The sequence below is a fragment of the Rhipicephalus microplus genome, chromosome 6 (assembly GCF_043290135.1).
Source record: "Rhipicephalus microplus isolate Deutch F79 chromosome 6, USDA_Rmic, whole genome shotgun sequence".
NCBI classification, from domain to species: Eukaryota; Metazoa; Arthropoda; class Arachnida; order Ixodida; family Ixodidae; genus Rhipicephalus; species Rhipicephalus microplus.
Window position 1 is genome coordinate 193343733 of NC_134705.1, and position 21194 is coordinate 193364926.

General features: G+C 40.9%; 1 protein-coding gene across 1 annotated transcript in view; it reads right to left on the minus strand.

Annotated features, from left to right (window-relative positions):
• Positions 1-21194, minus strand: part of LOC119167862 (uncharacterized) — a 32508-nt gene that overhangs the window by 3007 nt on the left and 8307 nt on the right. Inside the window, exons 3-15 of the mRNA XM_075867423.1 lie at positions 19896-19958; positions 19015-19080; positions 18594-18656; positions 15005-15049; positions 12915-12968; positions 12426-12488; positions 11993-12049; positions 8957-8998; positions 8223-8324; positions 5683-5727; positions 2796-2858; positions 1596-1685; positions 434-490 (exon numbers count right to left, since the gene is read on the minus strand). Of these exons, the coding sequence (XP_075723538.1) occupies positions 434-490; positions 1596-1685; positions 2796-2858; positions 5683-5727; positions 8223-8324; positions 8957-8998; positions 11993-12049; positions 12426-12488; positions 12915-12968; positions 15005-15049; positions 18594-18656; positions 19015-19080; positions 19896-19958 (810 nt within the window). The remainder of the gene's footprint in view (positions 1-433; positions 491-1595; positions 1686-2795; positions 2859-5682; positions 5728-8222; positions 8325-8956; positions 8999-11992; positions 12050-12425; positions 12489-12914; positions 12969-15004; positions 15050-18593; positions 18657-19014; positions 19081-19895; positions 19959-21194) is intronic.

The following is a 21194-nucleotide window of genomic DNA, read 5'->3' on the forward strand; positions in this document are numbered from 1 at the left end:
AGCTGCTCATTAGGAGACTGAAAGGGGGAAGGGGGGTTGAAATTGCCGCTATTTTTAGTCGCATGTGGATCCACTGACACGCTTGTTTTTTCATCGAAGCATATCTGGTCGAGCACATTACGTTTTAACATTTCAAGTAAACGTGTGCGTCAAGTACAGAATGACGTCATTTCTGTCTTGGTTACATAACTACTTTCATATTACTGATTCTTTCTATAATTTACGGTACACTTTAGCACTTACTAGCTAAACTTAGGAAGAAATATTTCGAGAATGTCGACCAATAAGCTGATGAGGCTTGGGGAGACTTGTCGAGACATGACGTGACCTCCCGAGAGGTTGTGTTAGTTACCATAGAAGGTTTCGCTTTATTAGTTGTTTTGTGTGATGAATTATCACGCTAAAAAAAGGAAGGGGGGGTTGCTGCACTTACCATCGTCTGTCTTGCTATCTTTTTTCTTTCCTTTGTCTGCACCTGAATCAGAATTATCTGAGAAATGAAGACGTATTTTTTTACAAAAGACTGTAACCTACTGACGTTGAGCTGCTGATGAGCAGGACGCGGTAATGAAAGAACCACGCTCAAAAAGAAAAGACACAGAGATAGAATGAATCACAGCATATAATTATAAGAGCTAAGAAACATTTATAAAAAGGGAAGTTTGGGTGATGGTATTTGAAGGAATTTGAATGTAAATGTGAGGACAAAGAAGTGGATGAAAATATAACTCGCCACTGGCAGTTATCTTTTCATCCACTTTTAGTTCTTCACATTTATATTACAAGTTCTTCTAATAACAATACAATTACTTTTTATTTATTCAATGTTTCGTGCTTCTTGTTATTATGTCTAACAAAGAAAACAAGCCCTGAAATTTGCACTTTTTCCTTCCCAACACGTAAGCCATTCCCACCTCCTATTGCACATAGGCTAACACATGAATACTAGTAGATAACCTTAATAATAACTGAAAAGCAGGCTTCTTTATTTCACATGTATAGCACGGAGAGCCACGTTCGTTATAATATTTGTGCCATTGCTCACCCCTTCGCAAGGTTGTGTCAATTCTAGAATTCAAGCAACATAAATATATTGGCTGGGCCAAAGTGGCCCAGCCCGCGTGACATACGATGATGATCCCTACAATGGTTTGGTCATACAGATGTAGATGAAGTACATAGTGAGCACTCACAATATATTATAGTTGATACCGGAACGTTAAATTTTCCGCTGCATTTAAAGTTCACGTGTTCCTGTAAGATATTCCTCCATATAAAGCAAGCATTACATGTTGGAGCTTTGAGTGCAGGTTCACATTACTTAGTCTAGATTATGCTTACTCAGAAGATAAAACTAATATTCAGGATAATTGTTGTTTGCAATGAGCTCTTTGTAGTAAACGCGCACTGGAACAACATCGCCGTCGGCTGGGATATCAGCCAGGTGTGTCAAAATGCATTCACATACTTAATAAAAGGGCATCCTTCAAAATTAACTCGAATTCTTCTTCTGTTTTGCTACAATATCTCAGTCATCAAGTTTGTACATAGCTTTCCTCGTTTAGTTTTGTTTGATGGAAACATGAGTTACCCACTTGATTTTTTGTCAGTGTTGTCATCTCCACTTTTTGGACCATTGGTGTCATCGGAGACATTCCTCCTAGAACGTCTCGCTCTTCTGGACTCTGTTGCAGAACGAAGTACATATTACTGGCTACATCGAAAAATTGCACAAAGAGCCACATTATGCTCATAGGCACGAAGTAACTACAACAGCATGTCTACGAATTAATAATGTGAGCCATGGCTTTGTAGTGTGTGTCATTGTTTTTGCATGTTTTCTCAATTTCACGCTGCTGATCTCAGGACAAGCCAAAGCATTTTTAAACAAACGAAAGAAGAGTGTATGGATTAACGCAGCGAAGTTTTGATGGTTGCCTGAAAGTGACACGCTTATTTTCTCTACAGCCGAAAAACCGTGTGTGTTTTTTTTTAAATTATTTGAGTGCGTTTGGTATGCAAGCTATATACCGGCGATATTTGCAAACCGCAATATTAAAAATCGGAAAGCAATTCTGTAGTTGTGTCAAACATGAAATAAATGTGAATGCGAGCCGTAGTATTCACCGTACGAACTCTGACCACCTGTGGTTTGTTCACGTGCAATTCAATTCGACAAAAATATGGTCGATGATTCAATGGCCGAGCTGACACAGTTGTGCAACAAAACATGAAAAATCAGCCGCTAACTTTCTAAGCCAGTTTTGATTTTCTAAAAAAATATTTAGCATGTAGAAACTTTGTTTTCTTCAAGCGATTCATAACGACGCTACAGAGTGAAGCCATTTCGATTCAGCTGTTGACTAAAAAGTGTTGAATCAATGCATTCACTGTTTTACAAAAGAAGCGTTCATTCCTGATCTACAGGCATTCGCAGAATAATACGGAGCACAACAGCACCTGGTGAAACTGTCCTATTTTTTTTTCTAATGGCGAGGTGTTTGCTGTCGAGAGTATTTTTTTCTACGCGGATTCACTTCAATATAGCCTCCGATTATTCTACAGCCATAGCAATGGCAAAGGCAGACTCGCCACGAGACACGCTGGTGTCCTCAATATTGTTCTGTGGCTGATTTTCTTCATACAAGTTGACGCTACAGCTTTTCTGCAGTAGCAACGAACTGACAGTGTTCGATATATGCCAGAAACTGGCCTTCCCTAAGAGACTGGGATGTTTGGATATCGTTTTACAAAAGTTTTTATCTTTCTAAGATCAGTATGAGGCGCATACTCACTGATTGCAGAAAGCTCTTTTCCTGCGACGATTGCCTTCGCTATTCCGGTCGCTGCATTACCAACTAAAAAAAAAAAGGCAAGATTAGAAAACGCATGAGTAAAAAAAAGAAAACAAAAATTCAAGACCTACACGGCTGATGATGCGCAATCACAAAAAATTTTCCAGAAGTGAGGTTTCTAGAGCCAAACCTTTTTTAACGAAGAGGAGGATCCTCTTTTTTTCTGGGCTTTTGGACGGCAGCGCAAACCCGATGCCCGCAGCGGCCTCAGTAATGTATTTTCGGCGGTTCACTCGCGTTACCAGCTCAGAGAAGACTATGGCGGTGCCCAAAAGAGCCTTCGTTGACAAGGTGCATACTGTGCAGGGCAACTGCTACAAGCACACTTGGAAGGTGCTCACTTACACCTTAAAATAATCGAAATGTTTGTCAAGTAGTATTTGTGCGGAAGGACTTGCTGCTGGGCGAGTTGGTGCTTGCTAATAATCATTGCTCAGAATCCTGCTGATAATATCAAGATCTTGGATGAGTGTAAAGAAATAAGGGCGTTTGAGTTTTTAGAGGAGTTTTATGTAAAAAAGAGAATATATTGGTGTTAGTCAGGCCTCTGTTGTCTTGTTTGCTCCGGAATACGCTTTTTGCGATCATCAAGTACATTTGGCATTCTAGAGCACTCTGTAGCCTGCCGTATGGCACTTGTGCACCTGCACGCCTAGAGCAGTACTTCCTTTGTAGCAGTTCTTTCTTTGTAGCTCGCCAATTTTTCAAGAAATATGTGAACAGCCCCTGTGTTTAGTGGTACCGTGTTTTTATTTTGTGTGCGTAACTCCTTGATTTTTGTCGCCATCAGGGAACCATGCACTAGGTCATTATTCTTCATACCAGTTAGAAGTGTGGTAATAGACATGAATATGGCTGAGCTTTTCATAATTGGCTGTAACATACCTCGCTCGTTTTACAGTATTCGTGTTGTGTGAGGCCTACTACTATATTGCAGCAAGTGATCCTAGCGACTTAATGTGCCTTTCTTCGCTGATGCTAGGTCTTCGTTGCTAAGTTAGGTTCACATAAAAAACAGCACCAATAACGAGAGACAAGAAAAAGGAGACAGACAGTGGCACTGAACTTACAACAAGATTTATTTGCCAGAACCGCACAATATATACTTGGTCAGTATCTAACAAAAAAAGAAAATACAAAACAAACAAAATAGAATCCACCTAACAACCACATAGTCATCTTCACAACGCACCATGAGCAGCACGTGTGCTAACGTGCCGAAGGAAATCTATTTTTTTTAGTGATAGCGCAATCGAAGGCCTGCTGACACATGCACTGCCCAGCCTTTCTATTTGCAGTGCATGTGTCAGCAGGCCTTCGATTGCTCTATCATTAAAAGAAATAGATTTGCTTCGGCACGTTAGCACACGTGCTGCTCATGGTGCGTTGTGAAGATGACTATGTGGTTGTTAGGTGGATTCTATTTTGTTTGTTTTGTATTTTCTTTTTTTGTTAGATACTGACCAAGTATATATTGTGCGGTTCTGGCAAATAAATCTTGTTGTAAGTTCAGTGCCGCTGTCTGTCTCCTTCTTTTTCTTGTCTCTCGTTTTTGGCGCTGTTTTTTATGTGAATCATGTCGTACCAACTCGCCCAAGCAACCACGTTAGCTAAGTTAGGTTGTTGCTGCTGCTCTCGTGGTTCATATTAAAAAGGAAGAAAAAAGAGGAAAAGAGGAAGAAAGAGACAGAAAAAGAAGCAGGAACTGAAACACAGAAAGAGGGAGGAAAAAAACGATCAGGCATGCTCACATAAAGTTTCGCTTGCCCCCAATTTCTCATTATGGAAAAGAGCTCGTGATCTTTTTTTTAATTCATGGCACTGTTGTTTGCACTGTGGTTACTGCGTTGCAGAAAAAGAAAAACTCACTGACAAATTGATGTATATGTCTTGAAGTAGAATGTCACATCTGAATTCGTGCTTTGCGATATACACACATCAAGTTACACCTCGCAAGATTTCGTTATCAGATAATATTTCTACTTTATGCAGTAGCGAACTTCATATTGTAGCTGATTCTTATATATTTGAAACTTCTATTAGAATTTTCCTCCAACAAGAATCCTAAATACAACCTCGGCATGCTAATATAAACACATGGTACCGTTCACGATTACATGAACACGAAGATAAGCCTTCCCATACAACAAGAAACACAGGATGGTAGTTTTAATAATGACTGGGTGGGGGACTATTTGTGGACTGTTAAGAGCGCTGACTCTAATTTGCCTCCTTAATTCGCAGGTAGCACATCAAGTGAGCCGACAGGGAAGGAGGTAATGATTTTGAGAAATACGGATAGGATGACCTGTGAGCCATCTTACGCTGATCACATCAACAAAAAAGGTAGTTATCTAACGGTACTTCTGTGAAGAAAAGTTGTATAGAGAGTTGGAAGGCAGAGACCATATATCTTGATGGGTTTTTATTTGGAGGGGAGGAAGGGAGGTGGTTTAGTGTTGTGAGAATGTGTTTGAATTACTACGCATGTTTGTTTTTCTGTATTCGTTTGTCGGCGAAGCTTTAAATAAAGGCAGATGAAAGTGGACACTCGTACTGTGTCTCGTAATTTATTTAAATGTTAGCCAACGCGCTTCAATGTTTCACAAATCTTTTTACCAGCTTACCTAATATCAATTTTTGAAGCCGAGATAAACACCACTGTACTTCTTGCTACCTATGTGACAAAACGTTACAAAACTTGTTTCAACAGTTGCTGATAAAAGGGCTCCACACCGATGTAGAAGAGGTCTCGACATGCTTTTTCTTAAGCGTCATTGCAGCGATATGACATAAGGAAAGTAGATATGATGAATGCTTCACTTACGCGACGCAGTTGCTCGCCCTATCATCGAAGGTGCCAACACTGAAGCTGAAATCACAAACGGAATACGTCGAACATGTAGGATATACATAGTATTGTAAAGCGATCCTATAACACCCTTAATGAAACAAAATTATGAATAGCATGAACTCGTGTAGCAGCCTAAGTACCGGGATTCCTTTTTTTTTCTAGTGGCATAGTTTCTCATCGAACTGTGTACGAATGCTGAAGATAAGATTTGAAATGATGTACACTATGTGGATAATGGCTTGTACATTGGGCATATAACACATCTAAACAAAAATACAGGAGTTGTTGGAGCATCATGTATGTCCAGAAGCTATGAACGGAAAAATTTGTCTAACTTAAGTTAAAGACTCAAGGTTAATGAACTGTTAATGCTTATGTTATTATTATGATGCTGAAAACGCCTACTGCAAGAAAAAGGCCCATCTCACACTCCGCCAATCCAATCAGTATATTTCAATGCTTGCTGTGGTTATGTTAAATCTACAAACTCCTTTATTTCATCTTTCTGCGTAACTTTATCTTCCCCTCGTGCAGTCACACTTTCTTGGAATCCAGCTTGGCACTCTTAATGAATAGCGGCTGTCCTGCCTACGTACAACATGCCCTGCATCATGCCAATTTCTTCTCGATTTCTATTCAAATGTCCTTGCCAGACTTTCGTTGTATGATCCATTCTGTTGATTTCTTCTCACTTAACGCTACATTCAAGTTTTTTTTCAATTACTCGCTCTATTGTCCACAATTTAATTTGAACTCTGACCCTAAGCCTCCAGGTGTTTGATTCCCAGGTAAGCACCGGCAAGTTGCAGTTGTTCTATACAATCCCTTTGAGTTATAGTACTAAACTACTATAAATTATCTGAGAACGCCTGCTGATAGTGCTCCACTCTATTCTTATTCCTATAGTTAAGCCCGTGCAATACTTCGGGTTCACTTGTATATCGCTTGTGTATCGTTCGTTGATTTATTGCACACTATAAAAATGCAAATGTTCAATTCTCTAGTTAGTTGAAGTTCAGAAATTATATGAAAAACAGCTAAATATTTGAAGTTATAGCGTATAATCATTGAGAATTACATGTAGCCTTTTTGTCACTCATTTACATGTGTTGAAAAGCCTTAATTACTTTTAGAAAATAACTGAATTGTGAAACTGCTCATATACTGGTGTTCCGTATGGGTGCATCCCACCAGCAAGATGCCGAACACAGTAAACTAGTAGCTCCGGCAATTAGCTGAAATTGTGCTCCCTGCCCTTCTTTTATTGTTCTGTTTGTTTTTCTGTTAGCTTTGCTACGAGCTGGTTCAGACAGAAGTCCGTACATAAGGTACATCAGTTTAGAATAGTAATGTTTCAAGAAAATTACTGTATATCCTACGCTATTGCAGCCCTTTCGAATGCCACTCTTTAAAGAAACTATTACTGTTTGATTTTGAATTAGCAGTCTTGTCAATAAAAAAAAACTTGTACCGAAAATGACATCGCACAAAAAACCGTCAGTTATTCAACCTGAAAATGAACGGACTAAACTTAAGGAATTGTCACTTCAACATGTGGTGTGAACCAGCATGGAGCTATGAAAATATTTGTCCTGCCAAGTTAATCGACATGATATCAATGACAGTGAATTTTCACTGATTTGGTGAAGCCTACTACAAACAAATCGTTTGAATTGGCACAAATTTAGCAGATTTTTATTGAAATTAAAAAAACAAGTACACATGAGCTTTCCATGTCACGTGTTAATTCCAAGAATAAATGCTTACGTACCATTAAAACAATCCCACTTTCATTTAAAGACGTTAACCTTGCCTCGGATCATCATACACTGTCTACAAAAATAGTAAATATGCTGGTACAATGGGCACACAATGGGCACTTTTGATTTTCCAAGTTAATCGCACGCTCTGGCAGCGAGACAACTTTTACTAGTATTCCTCGTCTTGGTGAAAAACAGCCATGTGGCTCCAATACTAATTAAGACTGGGGTTTGATGTGCAAAAACATGATGTGATTACAAGGCATGTCTAATGGTTGGTTCGTTAATATTTGGAACATCTGGTGTTCTTTAACGCGCGTTGGCAGCGCAAAGTACAGAACGTACGTCAAGCATGATGCATGAAAGTATGAATGCGATAATTCGAAACCCGAAGGAGCCCAGTGGGTCAGCACATTGAGTTTTCAGGCTTGCTGCTGCGTTTCCTTAAGCCTGGCGCTCTCGTTTTTCTTGTATTGTGTTATACGTGCTAACAACTATGCGGAATTTAGCTAAGATTCCGTCTGGTCACAGTTCTTCATTTCGAAACTCAAATTAATGTGTCTTGGAATACTAACTTAGGCGAACACGATTATTTTCGTAAAAAGAAATTCTCTAAATGTGCTCATATAATTTACTCTGCTCTTGCGCAGAAAGTTTCGCAGTGTGCAGTACAGTATCATGCGTAAACCGCCTAACATCTATCATTAAAGAAAGAAAGCAACACGATTCGCAATGGCAAGTATTTTCACTTACCCATTCCCAGTCCCATACCCATGGTCATCCCATAGCCCACTCCCATCCCCATACTTCCCATCATTCCCACGCTCATCGGGTCCATCATTCCACCGTATCCACCTAGACAGGAAAATACGTATCAGGAAGATATACTACATCAAAACAAAATGTGTAGGGATTGGTGACAGTTTGTCCTACGTCTTGGGAAAAAATTCAATTCTAATTCTTTTTATTATTTTCCCGCAGTATATTTCACACCTCTACATCTTTAGGACGATGCTTTGCACCGCATCAACGCCTCAGTGGACTTAAAATATTCTCGTGCTTAATAACATCGTTTGTCAGCTGTAGTTCAATGAGAGTCAGCTGAGAATCTTATCCGTAAATATAGTGACCATACATGCGTCACATTCTTGACGATGTGGCAAGTGCATGAGACTGGTTTATGCTGTTTTCAATTGTCACCATCAGTTATACCTGTCACACCAGTCATCGGTGCGGCTTGCAAATTTTCATTGTAAGTTCATTTGATCACGTCCGTCTCTGTCTTTCAACCAGTACTCTTAGCATAGTTCAATCGTAAAAGCTAACGGCTTATTTAGTACTGAAGAGACCGATGCCAATATAGACAGCATCTAAATTCCATATCGAAGTAGGTGGCTGGTAGGAATGAGCATGAATTTAGAGTGGCATTTCTTGCTGTGATATATGTAACAACATTTACGTTCGAAAGGAGATATTGTTGCACTCACCCATTCCGCCAGCCATTTTCATGTTGTTCGTGCCTCCGGAAGCTATCGATATATACAAGTATAAAGCACGTTAGTGCCACGTTCACCAGGAGCCACAAAATCACAAGTTTAGCTATCCTCCTCCAATTACTCCACTACACAAAAAGTTTCGCAAAGCCTTTGTAATGTCTGGCGTAATCGCGACGTGTGGCTCACCATTTAGCACATGATCGTCCTAATAAAGTTTAAAACCTAATTTCTGAACAGTACTGCTGTTTTCTTGAGATTGGCTGCTCCAGGCAAACGCATTCGAGTTATGCAAAAGTTTTGATTTTTTTGTGTGTGTAACTTAGATACGGCAAAGTAGTTCGATCCGGACGTATAATTCATGTGCGACAATGATAGGTACCACAGCGTGATTGTAGTTTTTATACTTAAATCTGTATTTTGTAAAAAAAATGCCGTACCTCATTCTACGTGAGAAATGGAAGCAAAGGCAGGGACACTGACAGACAATGTGCACGTGCTGTCTCGGCAATGCCAACGAAAAGTGGTCCATGCTAAAGAAACCCAATGAACCATTTAATTTCTTATGCTATAAGAATATATTGTTATTAAAGGTACGCATGGGCAGTCACGTACTATAGCAAAGTCTGTGCTTGTATAAAAACGGCCTCCGAGCTTGCATATAGTTCCAATTTCATACTGCTAATTTCTGGTTGCACCTGAGGCATTGCTGACGGAGTGTAAAAGCATAGATGAAACTTATTGTTGTGACGCATTTGTGACAGGCTTGCGAAGGTAACATAAGTCTACACCTACTCGTAACCATTTATGAATATAGCTCAGGTGAGTGAGTAAAAAATGGTGAAATAAAATTGACTTTTACCAAAACGCATAATGAATCTCACAAAAGTTACTGCACCACAAGCTTTTAGGGATTACCGTGTTAGTTCTATTCATCATGCATCTCAGTGACAGAAAATGGCAATGGCTGATGTACACGCTTATCACTCCCTAGAATTTCCTATTTTTGCTTAGCATGATGCACGGCTTTCGCAGCGCCATACCAAAATATATTACAAAAAGATTTATTTCAGCACACCCAATATACCACGTTTTTGCTCGCCTTTTTTTTTTAGGTGATATCTGCAAAAATGTTTTTATCGTGAACGTGAGAACGTCTTAGTGTCAATGTTGGAGCGGCCCGCTTCCGGCAGAAAAACCAAGGTAACGTTTTCGACCTCAATAAAGCTCTTTAACTCGTCCATTCATTTCTCGCTGGCGTGCGGGTTCACTCCCATTCCCCCGTTAGCGAACGCACTTTTTCGGCACTTATTTCAGCTTCTCTGCGAAGGGTCTCAATCAGCAAACTAAAAGCCTTTATTCGGAGTTTATGCAGCGTCCTGTACAAATTACTGAAACATCGATGGCTGTCGAGGATTTCTTAATAATGAGTGAATAAACTTTATTTGAAGGTCGGCAGTTTCCTCCGGGCGAGGAGATGGGAAAGAGAAAATTAACCCTAGTCCCCTCCCGCCCTTCGTCGATTATGATGGCGGGTTCTGATTTATTACACCTGTAGAGCAAACAAAACTTTACTGGTGGTATGCGGCCTTCATGAAGTTACATACGCGCCACTGCACTAAAGCGTGAAGCAGAAGAAAGTGTCATTGTTCGTTTGCACGCCTTTTCAATTGTGATAACTACTTATAAGTATGAGTCTAACACATCTACACCTACATTACTTCTAAGCGCAGTACCATCCAATAAGATTGCTTCAATTCCACACACCTATGGATTTTTGTTGCATGACCTGTTATACAACGTTCGAGAACTTAAGCCACATGTGTCAGCCTCTCACTTCAGCACGTTGCGCATATAACTTTATGTGAGGAATTTCTATGCGTAGCAGTTTTTAAACGTGGCGCAGTCCGGACAAAGTTATTGAATCGTAGTTATTAAATATATGAATCCGTGGATCAGTTCAAGCTTATATAAAAAATTTGCAGAGTTCCGCAATGCAGTTCTGGTAGCTTCTTGAACAGAACTTTGTGGCAGCTGAACGCTATTATTCAAGCAGTATAGTGGCACCTGTGGGGCAGGCATGCATTTTTCTGGTGAATAGAATAGCGATTTTTGTAGTAGTTTTGAAACGTTCTTTTTTTTAATCTGTTGGGAAGAAGTAGTCAGTCTGAAGTTCAGTATAACTTCGTTTGTTGTAATTTTTAATAGGTCTATGTTACAGGAACACTTACACTTACGCACTTAACTAGTTCAGTTTCAAAGGAGAAGCTACTATGGAATTAAAATTGCCGTTTTGGGTGGCATAGCTTGCTGCTGCCGTCACTAGTGTACCTAAGTGCTACAGCAACCAATAAAAAAAGAAAATATTCATAATCAGGGGGAGGGGGGGGGGGAGTGACTTGACTCAAGGCCTTATGCCTGGCAGTCGAAGATTGTTCCAAAGAGCCACGCCAGTGAGGGTAATTTCATATCAAATTGGCCCTATAGAGGCTTCAAGTGAGTCAAAAAATTACGTTAAGAAATGTCCCATGACTTTTTGATATTGGAGCAAAATAACAACCAGACACCACACAGTTCGAACTGGGGAAAGAGAGGACAATTCCATGATTCGCAACCATTACAAAAAGCTCAGCTATTTGACATGCGACGTTAGGATGTCACATCGAAACATAATCCCAGGGTGACTTTTATAATCCCTCATTCTGGCACTAACTGTCGCTCATCTCATTTTATGAGGCATCTATAGCTTTCTTCATAATTATTTCAAACGCGAAACATTGGCAACAATCTTTTGAGTTCGTCTTATAGATGATAAAATAAAAGTGGACCTTTGATAAACTCGATGTCAGTGATAATATGCACGACGAGAGGCACAAAGAGCATGTCATTAAGTGGCATCAAAAGAAGCTGGCTAGCTTACTATTGAAGTGTGTCTGATTTCTAGTGCAGGAGTTGGTGCGAAATTATATCGTTTTCAAAGTTAAGGTTTCATGCGAGTGTTGTATATATATATGCGGCGGTGGCACTAACCTGTTGATACACCTTCCTTGGGCCCTATCCCAGTTTCTGGCAGTATGTTTCCGTGACCTATGGACATAAAATTCTACATGTGATAGATGACATGGCAATAGAAGCTTGCCAAGTTTATTTTACAGGTTCATTCACATGCACTGCAAATATTTTATTAGTAATAAGACTAGTAAAATGTGTATATTTATTGCACTACCCGGCCTAATTATGATCTGTATAATTGTACTTAGTAACAATAAAAATAAATGGAAGAGCAGTACTTTTATATTGGTGCTGCAAAACAGAACTGAGTCACTCTTATGAAAGGAACAACTAACAACCACCCGAACGCAGCATGAAGTCACAAGAAAATCGCAACGTTATAGGAGTTAGATGATTATGTGCGCACGCTTTAACAAGATTCAATTTCACTGCAGCTGGAAGCTTCACTTACCATCAATCCCTGTTTCATTCTCTTTTCCTGCAGGACCTGTCGGTGTCAAGCTGGTCCGCTGCCCTGAAACATATTACAGAATTCATCGATGGTGACAAAATGCCAAAGTGAGTGTCCCAATCTTACATCTCCCTCGATCTCTCAGCACCAGTTTAGTTCTAAGCATCATTTAAGGAATTCGCGAAATTCTATTTAAACATTTTATATTTGATCACACCTTTCTGGTGGTTTGACTCAGAGATAAGGTGATTACTACTGAAAAATCGTTCCTTCTCGCTGAAAGTTACTTTTGTGAACACGGCTGTGAAAGTAACGGCTACGCCCACTTAATGCGCAGAAGCGTGAGGCCATCAGAAGGCGAAATAAGTATGAGTAAAATCATTTTTAACCCAGCACGCCACGACATACGTTTGTTTCATTTAAAGACAGTATTTTCCACATTTGTGTATTTCACAATTTCTCTATAGGAACATGGTTGGCTCTACGCACCTTGTCTTCCACGTTTTTTGTATTGCTTCCACAGTTTCCATCTCGGTTCATTGCCTGATATGTGCACACACCCAAGAAAAAAAGATAAACAGGTTGCGATTATAAATTTGACACATCATGAAAATGTTCAAAGAACATGCAACAGTGCGCGCATCTTCATTGGAACAATAGGGACATGCAGTGACGCAGCATCGCGCTACAGAAGTTGTCTTTGCACTCAGTGGCGGCAGCTTGTGGGATGTCGTAAAGTTATCAAGATCATACTCTCGAATACAAAATGAAAGATGGGTTCGATTCAGCACTTCAGGTCTCTCACGTGCCACTGTAGCATCTAACAATGTCTTCAGTCACTCGCTGCATGCCTGTTCCATACTTGCAGGGACTATACGCACTGAAATGAACAAATTTAACCTAATAAAAATGTTACAACCAAAGCTCAGTTTTGATTGTACATAATACCTCTAGGTACATGACTAGAAAAGTGCTAATGCGGAAAAACAAATGGTTTGATCGTTCATTAAAAGTACTAAAGCGAGCAGTGGCAGTAGTTCAGCGATGTAAATTTGCACTGAATGTATCTGATTCACCACGAGAATGTTGTGAATCTCGTGCCCCTAACGTTCAAGACCAATCTATTTCGCGTGATCGTTACTTACGCATGTTAAGTACTAGATTTGTATAGCCAGCGCCAGATTCAGTGTAACATGAAATGTTTATGTGAGGTATTTTCTCTATTGCTACTTTTGCTCATGGTAGTGTAGGTGCCGAGAAAGCTATCTTTAGTCTGTTTTTTAAATCAAGCTTGATTACTGTACAAATGTTTGTGCAGTAAGAAATGTATGCAAAGGTAATTGGTCCTTTGTCAGCCTATAGGCCTTCAGCCCCCAACATCCTCTTGTTTCTTTTCTCTCCTTCATCCCTTCCCTAGTGCAGGGTAGCAAACTGGATGTGTGTCTATTTATTCTCCCTGCCGTTCCTTGCATCTTTATCTCTCTCTCTCGCTCTCTCTGTCTCTCTCTTGTGTTTCGTACAAGAAAGCAATAAAAATTGATACGGAAAGAAATTGCATTACAGTACCCAAAGTGGTGGGAGGAAGGCCTTGCATGCGTATATATTTTAACATAGCCGGGTACTCTTAATTCGAAGGTTGGGGTTTCTAGCCCCTCCGACGGGGAGAGTGCGTTTTGATCCAAGCTAGTTATATTGATTTCCATCAAAATTAGTATATCAGTGAAAACCAACAGATATCGTCGATGATGCTTCTCTTGACTTATTTCCTCGTTGGATTCATTCAGCTGTGTCGACAAAGAAACGAGCGCATCAGATAATTGCAGCTTTCCTGATATGCTTCTCATCGCGAGGTGGCGCCGTTCGACGAGTCGGTTTGTCTACCAAAGGGCCCCAAGTATGACATTCAGAGCACCCGTTATCTCTAACGCACACCCGGCTGACGATGATATTATCTTGCTGTGGCGGACGTGATTGAAGATTCAGCTGCAGCCGACCAAAAAAGCCCAGTCATGAGGCAGTCTTTGCCAGTTCTGCAGTTGAGTTGAACCCCTCAAAGACTGTAACCTGGTGAAAAGATGCCATATTCTGGCAATGGTGTCTCCCGGTTCTTACGTTCAGTACGGTATGATCATTCTCGTTTTTTTTACTGAGTGCTATGCTCAAGATCTGTGTAAATAGATTAAGGTGCACCTTAATGAATGCTAAGTGGTCAAAATTTTTCAAGCAGCCCCCTGGATGTGCGCCTCCTAATAACGTGGTAGTATTGACACGTTCAACCTCACAAGTAAGAAAAACACAGAGGGTGAAGGTCCTGTTTGCATACGCTTGGACTTGACGTAATAGCGGTGTTCTTACTTTTGTTAAGATAAAGATGTTATTTTTACGAATAAATAGGGGAGAGTACAAAAATATTTTTTGCCTTGGAACGTTTTATACAAAAGTTCCACGAGCATCATTCCAACACAGTAAACAGCAATGGATCAAGATATACAGTGCTTCCAGTCATCGGTAGATTATGAGTTGCAGCGCAAATGTATCGAAAGAGTATTCACTTTCAAGGAGCTCGAGTAAGTACTCACCGACATAATATCCCCCAGGTTTTCCAACGAGATGTCTTGGCCCCCCTAGAATAGAAGTTTAACACATTGTCTGGGCATTACTTATGTCTAAATTATTTATTTTGTTTATAATATTATAATAGTTGTCTGGGTCACATTTATTGATACCTGCTTAATGATGTATCGGTTCTCGCGATCATCCTGAATTTTGCTTTCGACGAAAGCACAGTTCAAGAGAGAGAAGTGCCAAAACATTTCACAGCATATCCACAAAGTGATTGGTGACGAGTGGGCGAAGCTCCGGAGAATCATTCAACCCCATACATTTTCCTCTCAATCATACAAAGACGTGACAGCGTGTGTGATGTATATACAAAGTTGTTTAATTATCACCATGTGCATATGGTGTTGAAATGTCCATATGGATATCCATGTGGACATCCGTATGAATATAGAATATGTATAGTGTTCCACGCCGGTGAAGAGCCGACATGGCTTGACCTAAGGAGCTTCCCCACTAAACTTTGTCGCGGCTAGTAAGTGGTAGTAGCTAGGAAATAGAAAAACAAACAAATGAAAGGAGCAAACAAAGAAAGTAAAAAGGAAGGAAAAGGCGAGAGAGAGAAAGAGACAGAAATAAATAAATAAATCCATATTGCAGTGAAATAGCAAAGACAGAATGAAAGAAACAAAAGGTAAGAAAAAGAAAGAAAGAGGGTGAAAAGAAACGCCAGGCCTGTGTGGAACGCACAGCACAGTCACAACAAAAGCTGGAAGAGCACCCTTTCAGAGCCGTTGTTAAACACTCTTAGGGTAATTGCTACAAGCACATCTGCAGAGTACCCACTTCGCCATAAATCATCTGAATTTTTGTGTGGTGGGGAGGAACTCACTGTGCCATCTTTCGCCATTCCTCGTAGTACCCCCTCCATACTTCCAAGGAATTTGTGCAATTCTTTTATGCTGTGGCTGACGAAGGCGAAGAATTATGCCTGCAACTTTTGTAATTGGTTGAAGCATTGGTTATTGCTTTGGTTATGTAATCGGTTGGAGCACCTGGTTATTGCTTTGCTGTTTTGAAACGCTTTATTACTCATGTTAAAGCGATTCCTTTCCCGGCATAAAGCCTGCCTAAGGCCAGTTTGCAACAGACTTTTAAGCACCAGCATGGCTCTGTGAGAGACACAGACACAGAACCACGATGGTGCTTCAATTCTGCTGCAGTCAAACCGACGCATTTGTATTAGGCCAAAAAATATTGAACACGTTTTTTGCATTGCTGGGGGTGAGTGTATTTTGGGATGTATTGCAGAAGACAATCAAAAAGGAATTCCCGCTAGGCCCACACATATCCAATTTCTACCTATCGAGAAAGAGAATAGTTTGCAATTTTACCTAATAATGTTAACAGGCCTCCACAGTTTATTGCAAGCCCGTATGGCAAGATTTCTCAGTGATTCAAATGCACGACCCACAAGAATGTACTTTCGAGAGTGCATGGCGAAGTTTGTAGAACTTACGAAAACGCAGGAGTCTGTTCCTGAGTGGTTGTCTAGGTTGGAACCCCTGACAGCTCTCAAGGAATCTTGAAGCTAGTGTCTATTCAGTAGGACTGCCACCACTTGTTTTCGGGACCTTTACGTTATTGTGCTTTTACATAGTGTCTGGAAACAGGTGATAAAGCAAAAAAAAAACGGCGTGGCTCTGGGGTAGAGTATTGTGGTGACCCGCAGGAGACCCAGGTTCGATTACAATTGTGTCATCGGTGTTTTGGTTTACTTAGTGTTGTTTTTTACTATTTCATGCGATAGTGGCTACTGACGGTGGTGGTGGTGGACAACTAAGGCGTACGTGACCCTTGCTGTGATCTCTTAACAGCTTTCGCTGTAAAGGTACACCGAAGAGAAACGAAGAAGGCTGCCCGTCCCCGCACTTCATTTTGGAGCGAAAGCTGAAAGGGTGCGGCGACACTGGCGCCAACATTGACGCTGGCGTTCATCGCGGTGTTGCACAGGGCAGAAACCTGGGGAGGCACAAAACACGCAGTAATTGACCGCTGGTGTTTCCTACTGGAACGGGCCAGTCGCTGCTAACTAGCAAAGAGAGACAGAAAACTCCGACTTGACACAGATACCCGCAGTTCGCTTTTAGTTAACGCACACGCTACGAATTTTTATCGTTGAACAAGAGAGGGGGAAGGGTACGCTGTTAGGTTTGGCCCGGCAGTTCATCTGGACAGACGGCATTGTGCGTAAGCTTCTCTGCTACGGATGCTCTCAACCCCATCGGTGCCCAGGCTGCAAGACGCTGTCCTGTAGATGTTCCAGGTAGCAGACGGGTGTCAACGAAAGCTTCGCGAGACAAGCCTTTTGTTGAACGGGTTCGAATAGCGTGGGACTATGCCACTGTGGCTGGTCTCATTATTTCAACCTCTTGATTAGGCTATTGTCATCGCCAACGTGAAATCGTCACAAAAGCACCATCAGTCCTGAAGCGTGGGAAGACGTCGAAGAAGCTGTCCCCAGGATCGAGCGTTTGGACTGCCAGGTTCGAAAGAGTTCTGGAAGCCTGTAGCTGAAAGCAGCCATGGACCGCTGCTGCCGTTCGGGTCAGTGGCCATCTACCCGGAGGAGCTCAACCTTCCCACTCTGGACTCTACCTCCTTGCCCTGCGGTGCCTTCAAGGCGGGGGCCGGGTGCGTCATTGTGTGGTGTGCTCGTGCTACCATTGGACCTTTTTGCCAAGCAGCTGAGTGGTGCAATATCTCAATCCTTTCTAATGGGTAGACCATTCAGACTTCATCACCTGGTTTGTGGCGAGAGTGCTCACCGCCTTTTTCGGACCTCCGTGTAAGGAGACTGCGGGCTATAAAAGATGAAGAAGTTTGTAAATGTGTGCAGAATCATGAGCGGAATCATGAGCTGATTCATGAACTGACTCTCTGTTGTACGTAATGAGGAATCTTCTGAATCTCTGTGCAGTTCCTATCTTTCAACTATCATGTAAATAAACCTTCGTTCTTTCTCTCTTATTAACGCGTCCCCTCACTGGTGCAGATCGGCTATGTGGACGATGGCATGGAGCCAGCTACCCTAAAGACAAGCCGCCGTACCTACCATCAAATTTCTACCCTTTACAATGCATGCGCTGTAAAGTGGTGACGCCCCACAGCGAATCCAGCACGACCATAAGATGGTTTGCATCTAAAAACTTTCACAAAATTCCTTGAAAGTGTTCACCGGGTACCACGCTTCTCCCAAGAGGGACGAAGAACGGCATAGTGAATGCCTTCTACAGAATTATTTATAGCACGTTGGGTACCCTGCAAGTGTGCTAGCAGCAGCTATGCCGAAAGAGTGTTACAAAAAGGGAAACGCTCTGAAAGTCCGTGCTTCTAGCTTTCACTGTATAACAGCGCTGCGCGTTCCGCGCACGCCTAGAGTTTTTTTTTTCTTCAGAATTGCAGTCTTGGTATGAAGCTGCCTTAATATTTTTCTTGTCGTTAAAGGTCTAAACAATAAGCACGCTTTCGCATGAAGTCCCTGTTACTTGACTAAGGCATTGTAGTCAATTAATATAAAAAAAAAGCGTCACTGCTCTTTATACTTACTCGATTGTTTTGTCGAAGGTTCTCGCGTTCCTTCGTAGGTTATCCTGAGGGTTTCTTCACGCCCTACAAACATGCGTTAAATGTAACGCAATTACACAAATAATTGTTTTGACGGCACTATTTAAACACAAAAACCAACCACAAATATAGCATCCAGAATAGCCATTTAACTGTAGCAATTTGGTTATGGATGTGTAGAGTGGTGTTGTATACCTTGAAATCTAGAAAGACTGCTTTTTATTATATTTATTTTATTGTTGGCTTGTATTCATAACTCCACTGTCACTCAGTTCACCTGCATAAACTAATTATTGGAAGAGACGTAACCAATAACACGGTCTGATACGAAGTGAGCTCAACACCAGTTATTTACTACAGCTTCATCATAGTTCAAAGAGACATCGCAGCTCTTCATACGTACCGTGGTCTTTTTTCCCCCAAGGCTTTGCCAGGACTTTATCTACGAGCGTTCGCGTTCCTCGCACTCCTGTAAACACGCGTTTGAAGTGCAGTCATTATATGCGCGACTAGGCCGATGACAGTTCATATATGCGAAAATTGCTAATTAATGTCCGCCGAAAGTGAATAAAGCGTATAAGTTAATCACTAAGTCCTCCTACGTGAAGCAGTGACTATATATATATATATATATATATATATATATATATATATATATATATATATATATATATATATATATATATATATATATATATATATATATATATATATGACGTATGAAGCGATTGTTGGGAGAAGTAGATGAAGAAGAAGTAGAGAATAGAATAAACATGGAGTATGAGCCGGGCCACGTCTGCCATTCATCATAGCGTCACATATATATATATGGTGTTCAGCTGTTCGACTTCGGTCGCTGTGAGATAGCATTTTCATGGAGTTGAAATAGTAAACACTTTACTGTGCAATGACAGTGCACACGTTTAGGAACGCGGATAATCAAAATTTCCGTAGCCCTTCACTACGGCGTCCCTCGTGATCATATCTTGGTTTTGGGAGGTGGAACCCTAGATACTAATATTAGTTCAATATTAAGTTGTTCATCTTGCTTACATGATATCATGTATAACAAGTTTTCTTATGACATTTCTACATCTTAATATGTTTCTTGTGACTTCCTTCATTCGTTCCTATTGTTTAAAATTCTAAAGTTTATCGGGCACCAATAGTGCTCTAAGAGCCTGAACGATAAGACGCGAGTTTATTTAAAGTCAGTGTTACTTCAGTTAGGTATTGCAGCTTAGTTTTTATAGCTTAACAAACATCACAGGTATAAATACTTACTCTGTTTTTTCTCTCCAGCCTCTGAAACAGTTGAATCTTCTTGCCTGTGCTTTCCTCGCCACCCTATAAATATTTTCATTAAAAAGCGGACATGACATTTCAAACTACCGTAAAAGAGCCCCGCGACGCGTTTTCAAGCAAACGTCGAATGTCTTCATTAAACGAGTTTAGTTCCTGTCAAATCAACCGCCACAAACATTTAATTAGAATCGTTCATGTACGAGCACAGTTACAACAGATTTGTTGCACGGCGTAATTGATTTATTTGTTCTCTCGCCCCCATGAGCACGCTGGAGCTAATGCAAGGAAGGATGGCACCGAGGAAGAAAGTTACATCACGCGCCATTATGCATCATTATCTTGAGCAGTTTGGCTTGTTTTGCTTTGAACGCGAAAATCTCGAGTGGCCCCTGGCGGCCTCCCGCGACGGCCAATGGAAGTGCGCAGCTCACAATGCTCACTCAGTCAATCTTTCAAAATTTGGAAACATGGCGGGATCATTCAGGTACTTTCCATCATTTGTAGAGAGCAAGAGCAATAACTTCTCGTGTCTTATATTGCTTGACTGACGTATTTTCGGGAACCGCGACTACCAATCAGCGATGTTTTCTGACCCGGCAAGCTGAAAAAGTTTCGGGTTACACTTTAGAACACTGGCTATGTTTACACTTTAGAAACTGGCTATGTTTTCGCACGACTTGCATATTAACTTGGATTCTAACGTACAGACTGATGCCATATTCCTGGACTTTGCGAAGGCATTCGATAAAGTACCACATAAACGCCTTCTGTTGAAACTTTCCCGCTTAAACTACACCCCGACGTTCTAAAGTGGATCCGTGAATTTTTAAGTAACCGCACTAAAGCTGTCTTTGTTAACAATGCTACCTCTACGTCACTTCCTGTAACATCTGGTGTCCCGCAGGGGTCGGTTCTGGGCCCGATTTTATTCCTGATATTTATTAACGATCTCCCAACTCATGTATCCTGTAAAATCCGAATGCTTGCCGACGACTGTATTATTTACCACACTGTTTGTAACGCTTCTGATCAATTCGCTCTACAGAGTGATCTTAACAATGTAAAACAATGGTGCGATGATTGGCTAATGGAACTTAACCCTCACAAATGCAAAGCCTTATCCTTCACCCGCCGCCATTCTCCACTTGTTTTTTTATATTCCATCAGTAATATTCCAGTTGAAACTGTTAATTCTTTTAAATATCTGGGGGTCACACTCTGCAACGATCTTTCATGGGGTTTGCATATCACGAGAGTCATATCATCGGCAAACAAAAC